The sequence below is a fragment of the Triturus cristatus genome, chromosome 4_1 (genome assembly GCF_964204655.1).
Source record: "Triturus cristatus chromosome 4_1, aTriCri1.1, whole genome shotgun sequence".
NCBI lineage: Eukaryota > Metazoa > Chordata > Amphibia > Caudata > Salamandridae > Triturus > Triturus cristatus.
In genome coordinates, this window is record NC_140585.1 from 1128521342 (window position 1) to 1128540967 (window position 19626).

Genomic DNA, 19626 nt, shown 5'->3' on the forward strand with positions numbered 1-19626 from the left:
ATCAACCACTCTCCACACCTTACTCCTACAGCTCAAATGCTTGTCTTATTTAAGCACCATCACACATAACGTGACAACCTTTGACCTTAGATTATTAATGGCATGCCACAGGTGTAGTGTTTCTGAGTTTGGAAAGCAGTGGGTAAACTCGCTCTTCATACTGTATGGAAACAAAACACTTACTGTTTCAGAATACAGGCAGAACAAATTCACCATATCACTGTGCAAGGAGTGGCTTTTGCAAAATTATCACTCTAGATAGATCACAATTCTCTGCTGCACATATGTAATCATTTTATAGAGCCTCAGGATTTCAGAGATATTTGTAGTACCCTATACGTTAGTCTCAAGCACTCTCACAGTGTATACCAAGTGCTACAATATGCAAGAACCAGTGCATAACCTGAGTATGGCATAACAGTAATAACACAATCCAACCAACCTCAAGTCATACACAAAACTAACCAATGCCTAAATGTTCAGCTGGTATATGGACCTCTCTCTGCGTATAGAATTCATATTGGCATACTGTCATGTCCTTTAGGCTAGGCTTGTCATGTATACCCATATTTTCATACATTGTCCTAGCCACACGACAATAACGATTCCAAACAGGTGACCCTTTACCTAGTAGCCTGCTCCTGTCTCTTTGACACCAGACTCCTAGTATTCTATCATAATCTCCATACCTGAAGTACATAAACATGTCCCCAGGCACAGCAGAATTATTCTGTATAAGGGTCACCACTTTTTTGATCTTATTAGCACTATGGTAGAAATGTATCTACTATTTATTATATTGCCACTAGCAATCTTTTTTGTATGCTTCTGTCTCCTGATTGGCGCAGCACATATGTTTTACACAAGACTGTCGCTGAACCGATAAATACTTATTGAAAACGTCCCAATCTCCATCTTGTGTATTTTCTCATAATAAGTGAGCACAAGTGACTGAGCAAAAAGTACTGTACTGTTTTCCAAAATCCCTGAGGAATCTGGGTGGTCCTGTTCAGTGGTTGCCAGAAACTGTCTACACCACTGTAAGATACATAGGGGTGGTAGTGACACTGTAGAGCTAGCTGGTCTAACGGCTGACATAAACTGTGGGGGGGTCCAGGGTCGGTTTGGACACCAAGCCCTCAGTTTAGGTCATCCAAAACCCGCAGGTCCAGGAAGCCCTACTCACACCATTCAGAGACGTCTGAAGTAGGAAGGGAAACCCTGCCCTTAGCTGAGCAGATATGCCCTGTATATTGTCTAAAGGTTTTAACAAGCTTGTAAGGATAAAAGGTTGCCAACATTGTGCAAAAGCCCCAATTACAAAACATTCTTTATACTTCTCCTTTTGAGAATGCTGATAGCGCGAGTGGTTCAGGCTTGGGGGACGACAAAGTTGCAAACCCCCTTAACATTACAGAGAACTGCAGACATGCAGTAACAATAAAATTGTTAGACCGCAGCGTACCCTTAACAGGTGGCTGTGTTACCTTCGTGATTGAGGCACACAAGGTGTTCGGATCAGAGGTATTCTATTCTTGGGTTTTGTTCCCACCTGCAGATTTGGTGACTAAATTGTTTTACACATACATTTTAGTTGAACCACCAGAAGAACACATTCCATACGAAGACACTGAAGTCCCGTAAACTTACCAGCAACACAGAAACTGGTTTAAAGGTGCAATCCCACACATAACATCTGTCCTGAGACTCGGTCCGCTCAGCATAGAAGGAGCATCTGGCTGGTCTTAGCGACATACGCTCCTCATCCACAGATAGATACACTACCAGTGGATGAAATACTGACAGTATATAAAGACATAGTCAGGCTATACAGATGCATTTTCCAGTTTGTCATGCGAACATTAACAGTTCAACCTGCGAGAAATGCTCCAGTCGGGCCACATCAGACCACACCTACAACTAACCCGCAGACACCGACGTCAGTAATAGGGACAATCCCATCCAAACGGGAGCAGATTCCGTTCTGGATAGCACAGAAAATTGCACAGCTGGAAGCAGTATTTCCCCATAAAGGCCTGCAGGAGAAACATAAAATGCTAACCATTTGCTTGCCAATAGGGATGGTGTTTGAAAAAGACACTTTTAGAAAGTGGACATTTTTTTGCTTGACCATTCAGTGCCTCAGCATGTCTGTAGACTACTCGTCTAGGTTGGCTAACAGTTAGGCTCTTGGGCATTCATTCTAGACAGTCGCACAAAGAGAACAGTGGTGAGCCTTGAATATCCTGATGGCCCATCACCAGGCTGACAGGCCTTCCTGAGCAACAGTGGTGGGAGAAGTTGTCACTGACAACTGAATAGGGCTGTGCCTGTCCTCTTACAAATCCACCCCCATGTAGTGTGTCTGGAACTAGGTCAGGGAAAGGCAGGGTCTTGTGCATTACAAAGACTTTCCTTTGAAGTTTGCCTACTTCAAAAGGCAGAAAGGCGATTTTTCTGACATGCTGCAACAATGAGCAGCTCAATGTCGCAGAACGTCAGAAAAATCGCTACAGCAGGAGTCTTGAGTATTGTGTCACGGGCGTCCAAGGAACCCGCTCAGACTCTGACACAGAGTCTGCTCGTGGCTTCCGCATTGACACACCACATCTAGATTTTCGCTGCAGCATCCCTCGACAACGAGTCTTCATCGACACCGCACTGAAGTAAGTAACCGAGGCCGTGTGTACAAAAACAGATGCATCACCTCCCCTGCTGGTAAGGAACCGACATATCAGCTCCCCTGTGTAGTAAGGAACTGACATCGCTTTTTGCCTTTCCGGAGCCTCACCTCCCCTGCTCTTTGCACCGTCTTTGATTTTTGATGCATCTAAGGTACTTTGTGCTTAAACAAAATGCATCTATTGATTTCTATGGATTAAACTTGCTTAATCTTTTAGAAGAGATATTTTAACTTGTGTATGTTGGAGTTTTGTCATTTTGGTCTTGTTTGATTCAGATAAATATTGGCTATTTTTCCAAACTGGCATGGGCTCCTTTTGAATTGTTTTCACTGTGTTACTGTGTGGGTATGGGTACAAACGCTTTACACATTGCCTCTGAGATAAGCCTGACTGCTTGTGGCAAGCTACCAAGGGGGTGAGCAGGGGTTATCTTAGCTGTGTGAATCCCTTACCCTGACTAAAGTGAGGGTCCCTACTTGGACAGGGTGCAAATCCCTGCCAACTAGAGACCCAATTTCTAACACCCACCAAGCCACGCCTCCCCACCTTCTCTCCCCCATGACAAAGGTATTTTCAAGAGCTGTAGAGTGATGGATAAAAGCTAAAACCAGAGGCACCTCTGAAGAAAAACAGGTCTTATTTTTATGATCTCCATGCTAGAGCACAGCATATGATAAAAAATTGCAGTACTATAAGACAACAATGCTCAAATTGAAAATCCAGCTTTCCCTTTGGAAAACTAAGTGGGCAGCAGTTACATAGGTGGTGAAGGTTACATATGCTAGTTCTTTAATAGGAACAGTTTTTATCTTTATTCCTGTAGCCTCCTATTGTCTTCTTTAATTTTTTTACCTTGTTTTTCCATTCTTGCCTTTTCTTCCTTTCTTTATTCCCTCTTGTGCTTGCTGCATTTAATTTTGACATTTTGTTTCTGTCACTAGTTACGTTTCGATGTTTCTTATGCCTGATCCCTCTTCTTTACTGTCTGTCCCTTGCCGCAAGAAGTATCCTCCTGTTTGTTATTTTAATTTTTAAAATTTCACTGTTTGAAAGCTATGAGCATTTCAAACTTTCCCCGAGAAGTGTCATGTCCATGTCATTTTTGAAGTGAGCAGGCAAAACCCCTCACAAGACAGGGATTTTTGCAAATAACAACCCTCTTAAGCACAAATTATTTTCCCTTTCTCAGGGACAAACTCAGTTGTGAGGGTCTGCCTATAGAAGAAAAAAATTGTCTTACTTAAGAAAATGTATTTGTTAAATTAACCTTAAGGGGGTAAAGTCCCACTCTTAGAAAAGGGATAAACAGTACTCAGTATTTACTGGTGAAGGAGGGTAAACAACCTGCTTTCCAAGAACAAGGTTGACTCTACACACATATGTAAATTAAAATTACATTATTAAAAAGTGACAAATAAAATGTTTACAGCTGTGAATCCAAGTCTTTACAATTACAGACACTCCTATCTTTCTTCGCTCTGCACTATCTTGAAGTCTTGGTTACTAGTCTATCCGGAAAATATCCTTTTTATATTCTCTCCTCGTCCTAAACTCAAACACAGAGAAACAACGAAAAAGAACTCTCGAAAAAGTACTATAACAATAAATTACGTTCGCACATTCAAAATATTTTCATGAAGTGATGCTTAAAAACAACTGCCCAAACATTTGGAGAAGAAGGAATGGTCAAGGGAGACAGGACTTAAGCAAGCCAGTTAGTCAATATATATTTATATCCAAGACATATATTTTTTTTTAAAAAACGCACATCACAAGGTCTGTAAAAGAATAAAATACATTCAAATTAATTCATTTTATAAACAAAAAGAGTATACGCAACAATAACCTCTCAAGAAGCAGCATTACACTCTCATTGCTTAAAAAGAACAATAAAATTGCGAACTCAAGGCAAACTTAGAGTAATAAAATGCACCATTTACACACAAGGTTCAACATATTAATTAATAATCAAGTTGAAAAAATGTAAAAAAAAATCCCGGAAGACTCAATAGTTGTATTCTGATACCACAGATCATCCTGAACATAAAAGCCACATCACTATATAGGAGCCTTTAACATTTCTGTTTGTGTTTGAGTTGAATGTATCAAGCAGTTGACAGCACAAAACCAAACTGCTTCATTTAGAAAGAAAGGGCAAAGTGCCTCACTACGTGTTCATACTCCATGCTTTAAAAAGAGGGGGCACAGGGTCTGTTTTCCCCCTACTTAGGAAGAGGGTTCAATCTAGTTACAAATGGGCAAAGGAACACTTTATTTTTTAAGTGCAGAAGCCGTAGCTATTACTTAAGCAAGCCACAACAGGTGTGACATCCTATTTTTCACTTCCTGTTTAAAAAAATGAAATGACTGAAAGTGCTTTTCAACAACCATGCCTATTAGAAACAGTGCGAACTTAGTACAGTTTTCTTGATTGCAGCACAAGGAACATGTGGAACTCAAAATCTTTCCAAATAATTATTCCCCAAATGAAAGCCCTGACGTTAAAGGGTCCATTTTCATTTAGGATACGAGTTAGCAGTGAATTAAAAGGCTTACCTTAGAGACATTCCCAGTGCCTGTGAAAACAAACGTAATGGGTCCAATTGACTTTGGCATCAAACCCAGGGCTATTTCATACCCGGCGTCCCGCACCGCTTGAACAGCCTGGCTGCTGTTTCTGTAGTTATGTGACATGCCAATATGCTGGAATTAGATACACCTTTGTTAGAAACTAAGAGAATAGTTTTCATACACTAACCACTCAAACATTTTAACAAAGTTTACCATAAAAGGAGTGTGATGTCCCAATGCAAGAAACCGCAACCCCAGTCCGTGTAAAATATTGATCATGCCTGTAATAGAGAAATGCACAATCTAGTAAGAATGACTATGTGACAGTACATCATTAGGAGCCTATAGCACATACACAGGAATTACGAACAATATAGAAGACATTTTGAAAGCACAAACTAAGGCTTTAAGACTGTGGCCAAGTTGTGCTGCTGATTGACCAGGTAAATACATTTTGTTATGTGTGCATTGATATATTTTGTTTTCAAAGCCTAAGGTAAACATAAAAGATTAAAGATAGTTTTAAAAAATACGACCGGATTCTCCGAACACACAACCATCTTGAACCACAAGATCATGGCCTAGGTCTGGAGAAGCAGGTCAGGGCAGTCTTTGCTGGGGTTTCAGGGAAAAAGGGTTCATGGCCTGTGTGTCAATGATGGGTTTTATGAAGCTAAAGCCAGGATCATCACAAATTATTATGGAATCTGCAAGACTTAGTGAACCGGTTATCCAAGCAAAGCACCCTATTATGTGGCTCTCCTGCCAGCAGTATCACAATATAAGTTGCTAAATGGAAGTGTCAAGGTCAGGGACATAAACAAAAGACCTACTGTAAGAACTGGGGGTAGTAGTTGAGGGGATAAATATCCACATCAAGTAATAACCACAACCTTTGTCAGGGTGAAGCAGTAAAGTCAGTAGAATAACCTGAACTCAACAAACTGTTAGCTCTAACAGAGAGGATACATGCTTAAATTAGAGGCAGTGTGTAAAGTATGTATGCAGTACCGAAACAGTACTAAAGTCAAAACACAACAAAAGAAAAATCCCACAACAATAAAGAAAAATAAACAACATTTTAATAAATAACATGTCACCAAAACAACAAAAATACAACAAAAACTGGAGTAATGAATTTGAATAGTTTAAATATCAAAATAGTGCCCAAAAGCGTTTAATGCCAAATGCTAACCACGGTCATCTGTGTTGTTGTGCTTGACTAGTACCTAGCCAAAAGTTAAGGCCAACCAAGATGGAGTGCGCGTCAGATACAGAAACCAGGTTCAACCCAGTCAGAAATTTTACCTTTGGACTTAATCTCTGAGAAAAAGTCAAAAACATTCAGCAGAGTAAGGCAGCAGTGTGTGGCTGAGGATAGCTACAAACTATTGGATAGCTTCTGAAAAAGGTCTCGGTAAAGCTGTAGACTTTTGGCAGGAAAGCTCCAAGTGGAACACATTTGAATTTCGTGGTCAGAGAAGTTCCCTCGCTGGGCAGATACTTATTGCACTTTTGCCTGCTGTAGATTTCGACCTTCGGACTTAATAACTTTTTGGGAACTCTGATTCTTTCAGTGGGGCAAGGCTGCAGGCCGGAGCCAAAATGTGCTCCACGAGGCCAGATATCTTCTTTGTGCTGTCCTGTTGAACTGGATTTCCTGCTGCAGAAAAGCTCCGATTCGGGGCAACCTGAATGTTTGGCCCAACGGCAACACACCGTTGGATCGGCTTGGCAAGTTGGTCCTGGTTCTCGGGAGGTCTTTGAAGCTAAAAGGCTTCAAAGTCCCAGGTTTCAGGATAAGATAGAGGATTATAATTTGAAGGGTCTACGACTTTGGTGACAGCCCTTGGAGTTCAAGGCTCACTCCATCAGAGGTCAGCAGCAGGGTGCCAGGGCAGGTCCAGTCAGAAATGATCAACCAAACAGTTGCAAAAAGGCATCTTGCAGAGTTTTGTGTCCCTGTAGCCTCAACAGGAGGTCTGCTGTATGACCCTTGGAATCAAATTCTTTGTCCTAGACACAAGAGGAAGAGCAGATCTAGTCTTGTAGGCTCTTTTCAGACAGCAGATCCAGTCTTCTCTTCTTCCTCAGGTCAAGCAAGTGTTATGAGTAGGGTACAATGGGTGTCACATTTATGCCTGGCACCAGCGTAAGTGGGCAGTGACTCCTGGCCTCCCACTAACCAATAGGGGAAATGTTCCCAGGGGCACCGTTACCCACATTTTTAGCACTTCTTGAGTGCCCTACTGCAAACAATGCCACAGTGCTCCTCTCTGCCCAACTCTAGAATGGTGAAACACTTCTACCCTTGTTCAACGCCTGTGTTCCCACCCTGAGGTCAAGGAAATCCAAACCCTTCTTATGTGGCCACTCTAAACCAGTTCAGGTGGCAGCTCCCCTCCCACTAGGACTGGTGCCTGCTTGACTGGGAAAACAAAGAATGTCCCTGCCCAGGTATCAAATAACATTTGCCTGTGACAGAGTAGGACTTTTCGAAGTTAATCAAGTTCATGGACACAGCCAAAACAGTCATCCTGCCAGAAGAACGGAACACCTCCACACACCCAAGGCTTTTATTTCAATCAGTGACAGTTGCAAATGAGCCTCAGGAAGATTCAGACATAGAAAAGGTAACTTTCTAAAGTACCTTTCCCCAAAAAAGTGTATTAAACAATCCAACTTCACCAGTGCATTGAGATTGTAATAAATATTTCAAAAATATTTATAGCTGTTTCCCAGACAGAGATAACAATATCAATTGTATTATTGTATCCCAGCTGTTTCCTACGGAACAGCCAACCCTGCTACAGTACAAATAGCTTTTGAGGCTTTTAAATTCCATGCACCCTGCCTCATGGGAACTAAGGGCTATTTAGGGGTGACTTGTTATGATTTATAAGGAATGTTTAGGCCTCTCAAGAAGGGTTATTTTGACAGGTCGAATTTGCAGTTTAAAACAGCAACATCCAGGCTCTAAAAGGTGGATCTTTAATTATGTTTACACGGTCACTGCAGCGGATGGCACAATGGGTGCAGCGGGTCACTTGTGACATTTAACTTACAGGTCCTTGGTACACTTTTATACCATATATTAGGGACTTACAGGGAAGTGAAATAGGCCAATCAGTGGTATGGCATTTTTAGTATGTTGAAAGGAGGAGCATAGATATGCTACCACTGGTTAGCAGAGGTAAAGTGGACAGAGTTCTAGAGCTAGCAAAAACAGTTAAGGCAAATATCTGAGAGTACACCATACAAAAGATATTAATTTCCAACACCTAGGTTATGTGCTTAAGAAGTCATTGCGTTTAAACAAAATAATGGATCATCAGCAAGGAATTAGAAAAAATGAAGACATCCCATGGAGCAAGCTGCACTGATTGAATTCACACTAGCACTGTCAATGTAGAGGCCAAGAGAGCTCAACACCAACAAGCAACACATTTACTTCTGTCCATGGCCAAAAGCTCTTTCTCTTGCCTTACATATTTATTCCCCAAACTGAGATGTTTTGAATGTCACTGGTTATCACACTACAGGATTGCACGACTGAATATCGCCCCCCCCCCCCCCCCCCCAGAATTTTGTGTACAAGAATGCAACGAACAGAACACTGAAGGGCAAAATATCAAAAGGTATGTGCGTACAGGGAAGTATAGATGTATGATCCCTAACTCCACATTTATGTATCTTAAAGAAATATGTACAACGTAGCTACATATATATTGACTAAGGTATAAAACATTTAGACTCAACTGTACATATTTTTTTATATTTTGTCCCCGATATCATGACCCATCGATATTCTGGGGGTCGATATTTATAGTACACACCCACATGAGCAAATATTCTGCAAGGGAAATTAAGATTACATCCATGTCAGATTTCTGAGCTGATGAGCTATCCAGAGCTGTCCAAAGAGGAGCGCTGAGGACAACTTGGGTCACTGAAAAGTGGCCCCATTCTTTGGGAACGTTTACAAACGGTAAGAAGTAATAAAGCTTTTTCCAAAAGGCAAGACACAAAATAGGAGGATGAAGGTTAATGGAAACTGAACAACCAAAGAAGGAAAAAAATACTATGTTCACTAAAGGGGCAAGCCAGAGTGGAAATAGAAAGGCTGAAATAAGAATGTACACGGAACATAAAAGACACATTCAGGCGAGCCAGGCAAATGTTACAGAAAAGCTTTTACAGGGATGAGTAGACGTTGGGACATAACCAGCATGCCTCAAAAGCTAAGGGCGATGTGATTTTCATGTAGCATTAAGATGTGCTCAAAGATATTAGTTTGTGCTTAAAAAAGTATCTTATGAGGGCTCTGGCTAACATTAGCAAGGGACAGAAACTCTCAGAAAAAAGTGGGGGAAGGAAGAGTGTCAGTGAAAACAGAGATGTGCAAAATATCTGTAAACAGTAACCGTTCATTTAGGGCTTCCAAACGTCTTAAAACAATCATTGACAAAGCCAATAGGTTTGGCCCTTTGGCTTTGCCAATGCTTTTTTAGCAATTATTTTTTTGCATCTGCAAAAACAAAACAAACAGCTAATGTCGATGCTAACTAACATCAGCAAAAAAATGAACTAAACAATGTTATAATACACATGTTTATATATGTCATCATGCATGCCCACACATTTGGCATGATACCATGGCAGCTCCATCACAAAAAACACACGCGTCACGATGCAGGAGCCATTTAGTTTTGGTTTACTATTCCAAGATGGTGGGCATCAATTTCGAAATTGTAAATAATAAACATAACATTATCAAGAAAGGAGCAATCTTGCAGCAAATTGCAGTCGTTAAGGCCTCCAAAATTGTTATTTTTAAATGAGACTGGGAGTTGTGAATCGACAGTGGAGCAGGAAGTGATCCAACATTAAGAGTGGGGGGGGGGTTTAAGTAGGGAAATATCACACAGGAAATAGAGAAAGAAAATACAGACAGTTGCTTGGACTGCTAAAGCAAAAAGAAAAATGGGCCACTGAATGAAGCAGTGAATGGATACAAGTCATCAAATCAAAAGGATGGTGAAGGGGCTATTGTCTAGGAGAAGTACAACCACAAGACAAGGAAGCAAATCAAAAACAAGCAAGTAGATGGACAAGAAAGTCAACCAATGATAAGCAATAGGCGGACCCAAAGTCCATTGCAATTATTGGTATTGTCCACACTAAGTCTTTGAAAACAGACAGCTAAAAGTTGTCTGTAGGGGAGACCTAAAAATGAAGCGTGGACTGGTGTTCAAAGAGCACATAAACGTATCTGGTTACAGCCTTTCCAATCTGAAAATATCCTATTCAGACTGGGCCTGGAGAACGTTTCAGTAATTTCCTCACACAATGGTAGATGTCATTGTGCGGCTCTGCGTCGACTCTGTCTCACCCCAAAGTAATGCTAGAGCCACATATCACCACTCCTGCAACCTGAAGTGAGTTTCTTTCTGAACTCTGCACATGCCATCAGACTCCGAGCCACTGGCTGATGAGATTGGACAGTGTGCAGATCTCTAAATTAGGACCTTTTTTGATGAAGAATAGAGTCCATTCCCCAGAACAGGGAGATCAGAGGATTGGTGAGGAATCTGCGGTTAGACAGAAAATCCACCAGAAAGAGGGTTACCGAAGGTAAGCAACTTGTCCTTCTGTACGATACGTATAATCACGAATTCCTGACTTTGTGAACAGATACAAAAAAACCTCCAAAAGTGGAGGATCTGGAGAATGTCTCAGACCAAAACATCCTGCAGGTCCAAATGGGCAAAGTGTCCGTCCAGACAGACCGGGCTATCAATGCAGTAGCGGTTTGTGAACGTATGAATGAACGTCCACGTAGTAGCCCGATAGATGCCCAAGACAGACACTCTGCATCCCAACGTAGTTGTAGCTGAATTGGCCCTGGTAGAATGAGACCTTAGGGGCTACCTCTTAGCCAGTGCATAGCAGATTTTGATGCAGAGGACTATTCACCTGTATTGCCTTACCCTTTGCTCCTGCGAACCCAACAAGGAGCTGATCGTTCACCCAATGGTCCTTGGTGTGATTGAGGTAAAAGCTCAAAGATCTTTTGGAATCCAAACAATGGAGTCTTTTTTCCTCTTTCAAGGGATAAGGTGGCGCAAAGAATGGCAGAAAGGTGATGGATTGTCCGATGCGGAAGGGCATCACAACCCTGAGCATGAATGTCGCCCTAAGCAGTAGCATTGGTTTGTCTGGAAATAATATGGTATGTGGCTGCTGCAACTCACTCATGCAACAGATGTTATAGCTAAGAGAAAGACTGTTTTTAGAGTCCAACGGTACAGAGAACAGCTGTGCATTGGTTCAAATGGTGTACACATCAAGTATGTTAGAACCAGGTTAAGGTCCCATTGAGGCATCACAAGCGGTTTAGGTGAAAACATGTGGAGGAATCCTTTACAACAGGTGATTTGAATAACAATGGTTTATCCAGTAACTATAAAAAGGCTGACAAGGCTGAAAAATGACCTTTAACAGTGGCCTCAGCAAGACCTTGCTCGGCGGCGGAAGGTAGCACAAACAGCAACGCATCTGTCATTTTGGCTTCCAATGGTTTTCACCGATGAGAAGTGCACTAAGTAGGAAACTTCACTCAGAGATCAGCATACATGATTTTTGTGGATGGCCGACTGGCTGCCAAGATGACATACACTACCTAGGGAGGGAGGTCGAAAGCAGGCAGCTGTGACCGCTCATTCTCCATGGGTGAGGGTGTAGATTGTGCAGGCCTGGGTGGCGGACCCCACCCAGCTACTGTGACAGAAGATCCTCCTGACATGACAGCTTGATCGAGGGTTGAATGCTCATGCCAAGTGGTTCTGGGTATTGCACTCTCTTGGCCCAATAAGGAGTCATTAAGATGACTGGGCTAAGTCCGTCCTGATATTCTTCAGAACTCTGGGCAGGAGAGGTAGAGGTGGGAAGGCACAAAGAAGTCCAGAACTCCACTCTAGGTGGAAAGCTTTTCCGTGAGAGAGACTTCTTGAGAACTGCCACACACAAAAGCTTGTACACTGCGCGTTCTTGGTGGTGACTAAAAGATTTAACACAATCAAGGAGAGTGGAAGAAAATTTGATACTGAGGATCTCCAACTGGGTTTCTTGTAGGACACTCAACAGTAATGTTCAGTCAGTGGTATGTTTTCCACCAACGTACTTATGACTGAGGGTGACATCATTGGGTCTGATCATCCACCAGGAGGAGATGTCTCTCGTATCAGAGATATTTACGGGATCCTTGCTAAAAACGTAGTTAAAATTGCCTACTATCCCCAAAACACTTCTTGAATTTATATAAAAATAATTGGGGTTAGATGCAAGATTAAAATAAAGTAAAGAATGGGTTATGGGAAATACTAGAGTAAGTAACATATGGTCAACATGTTTCAGCCATACTTGAGCCCTGTTGGGTCATTGGCTTTCGTCCGGACCTTTCGTGGATTTTCGGATCCCTCTCTAGGGTCGCTCAGGATATTTTCCCTGGTTATCGGAGTTCTCCCTTATTTAAAGAATCTATTGGACAATATGTCCTTTCCTGTTATGAAGATATTTGAGGTTCCACAGATAGGATGAGGATGCGCAGTATTCTGTACTACGGATTAGGCCATGCAACATGGTCTCCTTCACAGCCTGCTCCAAGGTGTGTTATATTACAAGGGGAGCTGAGTGGCACGCCTCCAAGCTTCTCTCTTCCCCTTCGATTACTGAATAGACTAAAAGATTTAGCCAGCGTTCTCCACATATCTGGAAGACACCCTGCATCACCTCAGCGTGCAACTGTCATTCTTGATCCTCTAGGAAATGCAGGCTGAGTTCATCCGCTCTGGCATTTAAAAATCCAGCCAGGTGGTTTACTACCAGAGAAATGCCCCAACAACTCAGTAAGTTCCAAATGTGCAGAGACTCCTGGCACAGGACACCACTCTGCCCTGTTTGTTGCAGTACCATATGGCAGTGGTGTTGTCCATGAGAACCTGAACCAGCATCCCCTTGATGGCAAGAGGAAGGCCTTTACAGTCAAGTGAATTGCCCACATCTCCAACAGGTTGATATCGAGCCAGGTCTCCACCAGTGACCAGAGCCCTCTGAACTCCACCTTTCTCCTGACCTCCCACAACCCAGCAATGACGCATCCGTCACAGTCATCAACTCTGAGCGGGGTAGACAAAGTAGTCTGCCACCAATACAACTGTAATTGAGCAGGCACCAATGCAGCTCGTTTGGAGTCTCATCCGAAACCTGGATGGAATCTGACAGGACCGTATGCTGCTGAGCCCAGTAAGACTCCAGATCCCAATGCAGAGCCCTCATGTGCCATTTGGCATGATCCTCAAGCAGGATGCAGGAGGTGAGAAGGCCAAAGAACCTTAGAACTGCTCTCACTGAGACCCAGGAGAGAGGTCGAAGCATCGAGATCATAGCCCGAATGTCCTGGATTCGTTGAAAATTGGAGAGGTTCGAAAGAGCATCACATCCAAGACAGATCCAATGAATAGGAGCATCTGAAAAGGAGTGAGATGTGACTCCAGCACGTTGATCGAGGACCCTAAAAATATGAAGGTTCACATCATCTGGAGATGGTAAGCGACTGACTTTGCTGAGCAGTCAGTGAGGTTTAGGAACACTGGTATTAACAACTTCCGAAAATGTGATGTTACCACTGACATCACTTTCGTGAACACCTGAGGGGCACTAAAGAGGGGAAAGGAGCACAGAAAACTAAAAATGCTCTTGGCCCACCCTGTACCGCAGGTAACACCTTTGGGATTGCAGGACAAGGATGTGCAAAATGTCCTCCTTTAAGACTTCCACCTGTTACAGTGCCGCTGATGGCTCTGGAACTCCATTCGGAACGAGACGAGTTGAGACATTGGTTCATTGGCAAGAGTTCATGACAGAGACCAATTAGAACCTGGGCAGGACGAGTGGCGAGGAACAGGAGAGTCCGATTTCCACTTCTTATACTTCCTCAAGGATTTGGATTTACCAGAAGACTTGGAGTGGGAAGGCAATCATTCACTGGAACGGCTCGAGGCAGGTCCAGCCCTCAAATTTGACTAGAAGTTGACTTTCATTGCGCTCTGATAATGTTCTACGACAGAGTCTGGCATCACGTTTCCGAACACTTTCCGATTCGTCGCCACAAGACTTGGAACTGTGCAAAAAGTCAAGACACCAGAGATATACCTTATGATGGTCAGTCAAAGATTTGTTTGTGACAATCTCTACAAGGTTTATACCCGGCCATTTAAGGGGGTGACATGGCCCTTGCACACTGTTGACATTTTTAAGTGAACATCTTGTCAAGACGAAAGAATGAGGTAACAAGCTTGGGATCAGCATCCAAAGGTGCAGAAAGAAATGGAATTATGTCAGCATGTAAAACTGACAATTATATGAGGCCCGGCATCATTTCCCGGGTGGAGAGAGTCAACGCAGAACCACACAATGCTACCTACCCGCACGCGGGAGTTACTGAAAAAATTATCTGGATCCAATCTGGTGTCTGGGGTATTGACAAGGTTAGGAATCTGCAGTTAGAAGTATCTATCTGACAAGTGTTTACACAAGCATTTACTAACAATAAGCTAAATACATGTAGAGTGAGTGTTGCACTGAAAAAGATTAGTTGCAAATCGTTTAAATTAAAACATTTCTAATTCTGTTCCGAATGCTCTCTTCCTTTTTATCTTTAGAATGGGCTTTGGGTCGGCCCTTTGCTCATCATTGGTTGGTTGTTGTCCCTTTCAGTTGCATGCTATTGAGTTTGTACCGCCCAGGAGCATTTGGGTCTTACAGCGTTCTGACTGGTGGAGCTGTATCCTTCCACTTCAGACTTTTTTTTATTTCACACAAAGCACTCCATGGGACTGGCAATGATTCTCCTCTCTCTCACTTCTTCATCTGCCTTTCCATCCACCGGATGACCTCTCCATCATAAAAAAAAAATTACCTACTGGCGGTCACCAGTAGGTAGATATAGTTAGGACCTATTTTCCATAGGAATTCCGCAACATTCCATTTGGAATAACGTTGGCGCCGATTGACGAATCTTCGCAAAATGTTCCAAACTTTTGGCCAGCTCCGGTCCGCTCCTATCCTGAAAAGTTCACGGTGATTCGTCAAGCGGGGGCCGAGAAAAAAGGGAGGTCCCAAAACGCGTTTTCCCCATGCATTTTCCCATAGGACCTATTGACGCAGCTACAGCCCGAACTGCTGAACGGAATTACACCAAATTTGGCAAAAAGGTAGTCCTCAGTTCAGACTTGTGCCTTTTGCTTAAATGGTGTAAATCGGTTGATTAGTTCCTGAGAAAATTAGAGTTACAAGTACATATATTTCTATGGCCTCGGAGGATCCGCACACCCTCCCGAGCACGAGCTGTATGCTAATTGGCTAATTGGCTGCCAACACTCTGAATCAGGAAGTATTGGCAGCCATCTTGTGCCTCGGGAGAAAAAGGCGCAAAACACGACAAGGGGGCAGGGTAGAAACACCCTCACCCCCTAGGCCTGCTCAGGGGGTCCCACAAGGACACCCAAGGCCCAAAAATGCATTTATTTATTTATTTTTTTAAACGAGAGGATGCGCGCTGGATGCGCGCTGGATGCGCGGATCCTCCCGTAAAAAAAAAAAATATATACAATATGGTCATTTGCTACCGGGGGGGCCAAGTCCGGGGACAGAGTAAAAAACAAAGTGTGGGGGGGTCCCAATACCGCCCACACTGCCCCGGGGACCGCCACCCCCCGGGGCTCAAATATTGTATATGCGGGGGGGCTCACGGCCCTCCCCGCAGCCCTGGGGACCGTCACCCCCCCGGGGCTTCGTGAACATGGGTGGGGGGGCTCTCAGGCCCCCCCAGCCCCGGGGACCGCCACCCCCTGGGGCAACTTGTCAATGTGGGAGGGGGACCACGCGGCCCCCCTCCTGGAGCCTTGTATAGGCCCTGGGGACCGCCACCCCCGAGGGCCGGCTCCTGCAGTGTCCCGGGGTGCCCACCACCGGGACGCTGTAGTTTGCAATGACAGGGCGGGAGCCTCGCAGCACCCGCCCTGTCATTGCAAACTACTTTGCTTCACTGAAGCAAAGCGGATTGCTTTTTCACATGGGGAGCAGCATGTTAGCTGCTCCCCATGTGGAAAAGCAATACCGGCTCCCGCAGGACGCAGGGAGCCGGCTGGGAGCGTGGGGGGATTGGGGACCCCCCCTACGGCCCCCAACGGAAGGCCAGGCCCCGGGGGATGGGGTCCCCGGGGCCATATGTGGCCTGGGAGGGGGGCCACGCGGCCCCCTCCACCATTACAAAATAAAAAAATTAAATAAACAATGGCCGGCCCCGGGGGTTGGGGTCCCCGGGGCCTTAAATTGGCCAGAGGAGGGGGGCTACGCAGCCCCCCTCCATAAAAAATACAAAAATGTAAAAAAAACAGGCCCATGCCCCGATTTGTTTTTTTTTTTTATAAACAAAAATTGGGGCCAGACCCAGGGCCCAAAAAATAGAAAAAGAAGGGGGGCTACATAGCCCCCCTTCTAAACAAAAGAAGAAAACAAAAGACGGGATCGGGCCGGAGGCCACGCCCCCTCCTTACACCACCAGGGGGCGCGTTTGCAGAGGAGGAACTAATTCCCCTTGAATACTGGGGGTCCCTGGGGGCCACTAACCCACCAGGAACCTCCAGTATGCGCCAGGGGGCTGCGTTGCAGAGAGGTGTAATGAGGCCACGCCCCTTTTTACACCTCTCTGCAACACAGCTCCGTGGCACTTACTGGAGGTACCTGGTGGCCTAGTTGGCCGCCATGGGACCTCAGGATTCAAGGGGACTTAATCCCCCCACGGGGCGCATTTGTACAGTGGTGAAGGTAGGGGGCGGGGCCTGAGGTGATACTGTGCAAACACGCCCTGCTTTCATGTTAAGACATGTAGGTGAATCTGGAATTCTCCTTAGAGTGTACATCGTTGGTCACTCGGTGGATCAGGGGAATTAAAGGAAATGCATAAAAGTGAGCAGTGGCATAGCTAGGGGGGGAGGCGGTGGGGGTGGTCTGCCCCAGGCGGCACTATTTTGGGGGCGGACAAATGCATTCAGATAAGGCTCTGCTTGCTTTGGTGGACTTCGGGGACGGGCAGAGAAGGAATAGGACTCGGGCAATGTCCTCTTCTTTTTTGTGCTGGCAGCTGTCCCCCCTCTCTTCCTATTATTCCCTCTCTTTCTGTCTTGCTCCTCACTTCCCGAAAACCGTGACCTCTCTTTCCTTCTTTCATTTAGTTGCTTCCCTGTGAAATGGATCCAAAAAAGAAAAACACTCGTGGGAAATGCCTTTTTTCCGACATTTTTCTATTCCAAAGTGCAGCGGGATGGAGAGTAATAGAAGGTTTTAAATATTAAAAATAAATACATAACTAAATAAAGCAAGACAAAGTGGTTGCAAAGTGGCCAGATTGGTTTTATTCACATCCAAACACATCAGCCTCACTTTACAGACTTTGCAGTGAAGCGCTACTTTTGTTTTCTCGTCTTTCTTTGAACAGCATTGTTGTCCCCAGGTGGGGAAGTGCACCATTCCTGGAGGTACTGCAATACCTGGTTGATGGGTGGATTGGAAAACAAAATTCGTACCACGGCTCTGTCTATGGATGTGGTCTTTTTAAACCATACTGCTTACGTTTATTAAGGATATAAGCAATGGACATTGAAACGGTTCCCTTCAGGGCCCTGTAGTCATGTCCTTAACTTTTCAGGTAAAACCACTCGCTGATTTCTGAATAGTGAGTGAGAGATCGTTAAGGTAACCATGTTGTTTCTGCTTACATGTCACATGCTTTACTTAATCTTGCATTCCCTATGAGTGTTTGCTTTTACTTTTTTTTTTTAGGCAGCATATTGCTCTTATCAAGTGCATAATTTGAATTGAGCCACATCCAAGTGTTTATAGCGGGCACAATTAGGTTGTAGCTGAAGGCAGTGAGAGTTTCTCTCAGTGGGGCAGTATGGTGTTCAGTGGGGGAGAGGATGTGGCACTATGGCCAGAGCTGTCGAATTTGGAACTGGGGAACTGGGTTCAGCCTTCATGACCAGTCCACCAGACCACTCTACTGAGGGAGCATATTCCCATGCTAGACCTTACAAGGCCCCACTAGACCTTAGAAGGCTTGATGTCTTAGCACAAGCAGGTGTACCCTAGTGGTGTCAATTGTGAGTTAACCTTGAAGGCCTGTCCACCTCAATCCATACTGAAGTTCATCTCCAGTCTTGCGGGCAGGCCTAAGAAGCAGCACACCCTAGAGCAACAGTGATCCAGTCACTGTGACTCTGTCACGGAGGTCACATGAACCTTGAGCAGGTTAGGGTGGTGTGAACGGTGTGACTGCACTGGGTACCTATTTCGGGTGGGTGCGTAGTGTTTGCAAGTATATTATGGTTTAAAAAAAAACTTGCTGCCTCCTTCCTGGCCTGCAGCAATTTTCAGAAACCATAAAAATGTCATGATAACTTCGGTGATTAATGTTCTTCCTAGAGAGAGATCTGAGTTTTGTCTAGTGGAAGGGTTGACTCCTGGAAGGGTAGCACAGAAGGTTAATGTGCCTGCTGCAAAGAACATGTACCATGCAGATCACAAAGTGCACTGCTTTAATAGGGGGGACCATAATGAATGGTCATTTAATGTCAGCTGTAGATGATGGATCCCTGAACAGTGTCATGTATGTGCATGTTTGCATTGTGCTGAGGGGATTACCAGGTAATTGTTCACGCAGCTCTCTGATGGATGTCACATGCGGTTTTCCCCAGATAGATCATGCAGTCTGTGTGTTCTCTTTTGTACTGCCAGTCACTGCCAGTCACCAGTGTATTAAACTGTGTAGCCTTGGACAGTGTCATGTATGCGCATGTAACTTGCATGATCGAGGTAACTATTAGCAGCGATACTACGTGTCTCTCGGTCCTCTTTCAAATGCTTGCCGTCCTTTTTCCCCGCGGATAGCCCCGGGCGCCACAAGCTCTAGCTACGCCTCTGAAAGAGAGTTTCCAAACCAGTTAGCAATGGAGCAGTGGTCTATGCTCATGCAAGACGCACTGTGTTGGTGCTGGGCTCTTAGTGTGAGACCATGAAGGGACATTTAGGTTAAAGGGAATGCGAAACTGCTGAATTTCCAAAAGGAAAATAGGGGTGTCAAGGTCCCATCATGTAGCACATGATAGGGGTCTGCATGTACTGTCCTCTCACTCACCAGTGGACAGTGACTATGGCGATGTAGTGTAAAGTGTATTACCCGATATCAAGGACAGTACAGAACAGAAATGGGAGCCTCCCCATCATGTACGACTAGTGCCTAATTTGTAAA

The 19626-nt window shown here is 44.3% G+C and overlaps 1 protein-coding gene across 1 annotated transcript in view; it reads right to left on the reverse strand.

The window, feature by feature from the left end:
• The window catches only part of AASS (aminoadipate-semialdehyde synthase), a 417355-nt gene that overhangs the window by 314214 nt on the left and 83515 nt on the right, over nucleotides 1-19626 (reverse strand). Inside the window, exons 5-6 of the mRNA XM_085654183.1 lie at nucleotides 5469-5536; nucleotides 5241-5387 (exon numbers count right to left, since the gene is read on the reverse strand). Of these exons, the coding sequence (XP_085510309.1) occupies nucleotides 5241-5387; nucleotides 5469-5536 (215 nt within the window). The remainder of the gene's footprint in view (nucleotides 1-5240; nucleotides 5388-5468; nucleotides 5537-19626) is intronic.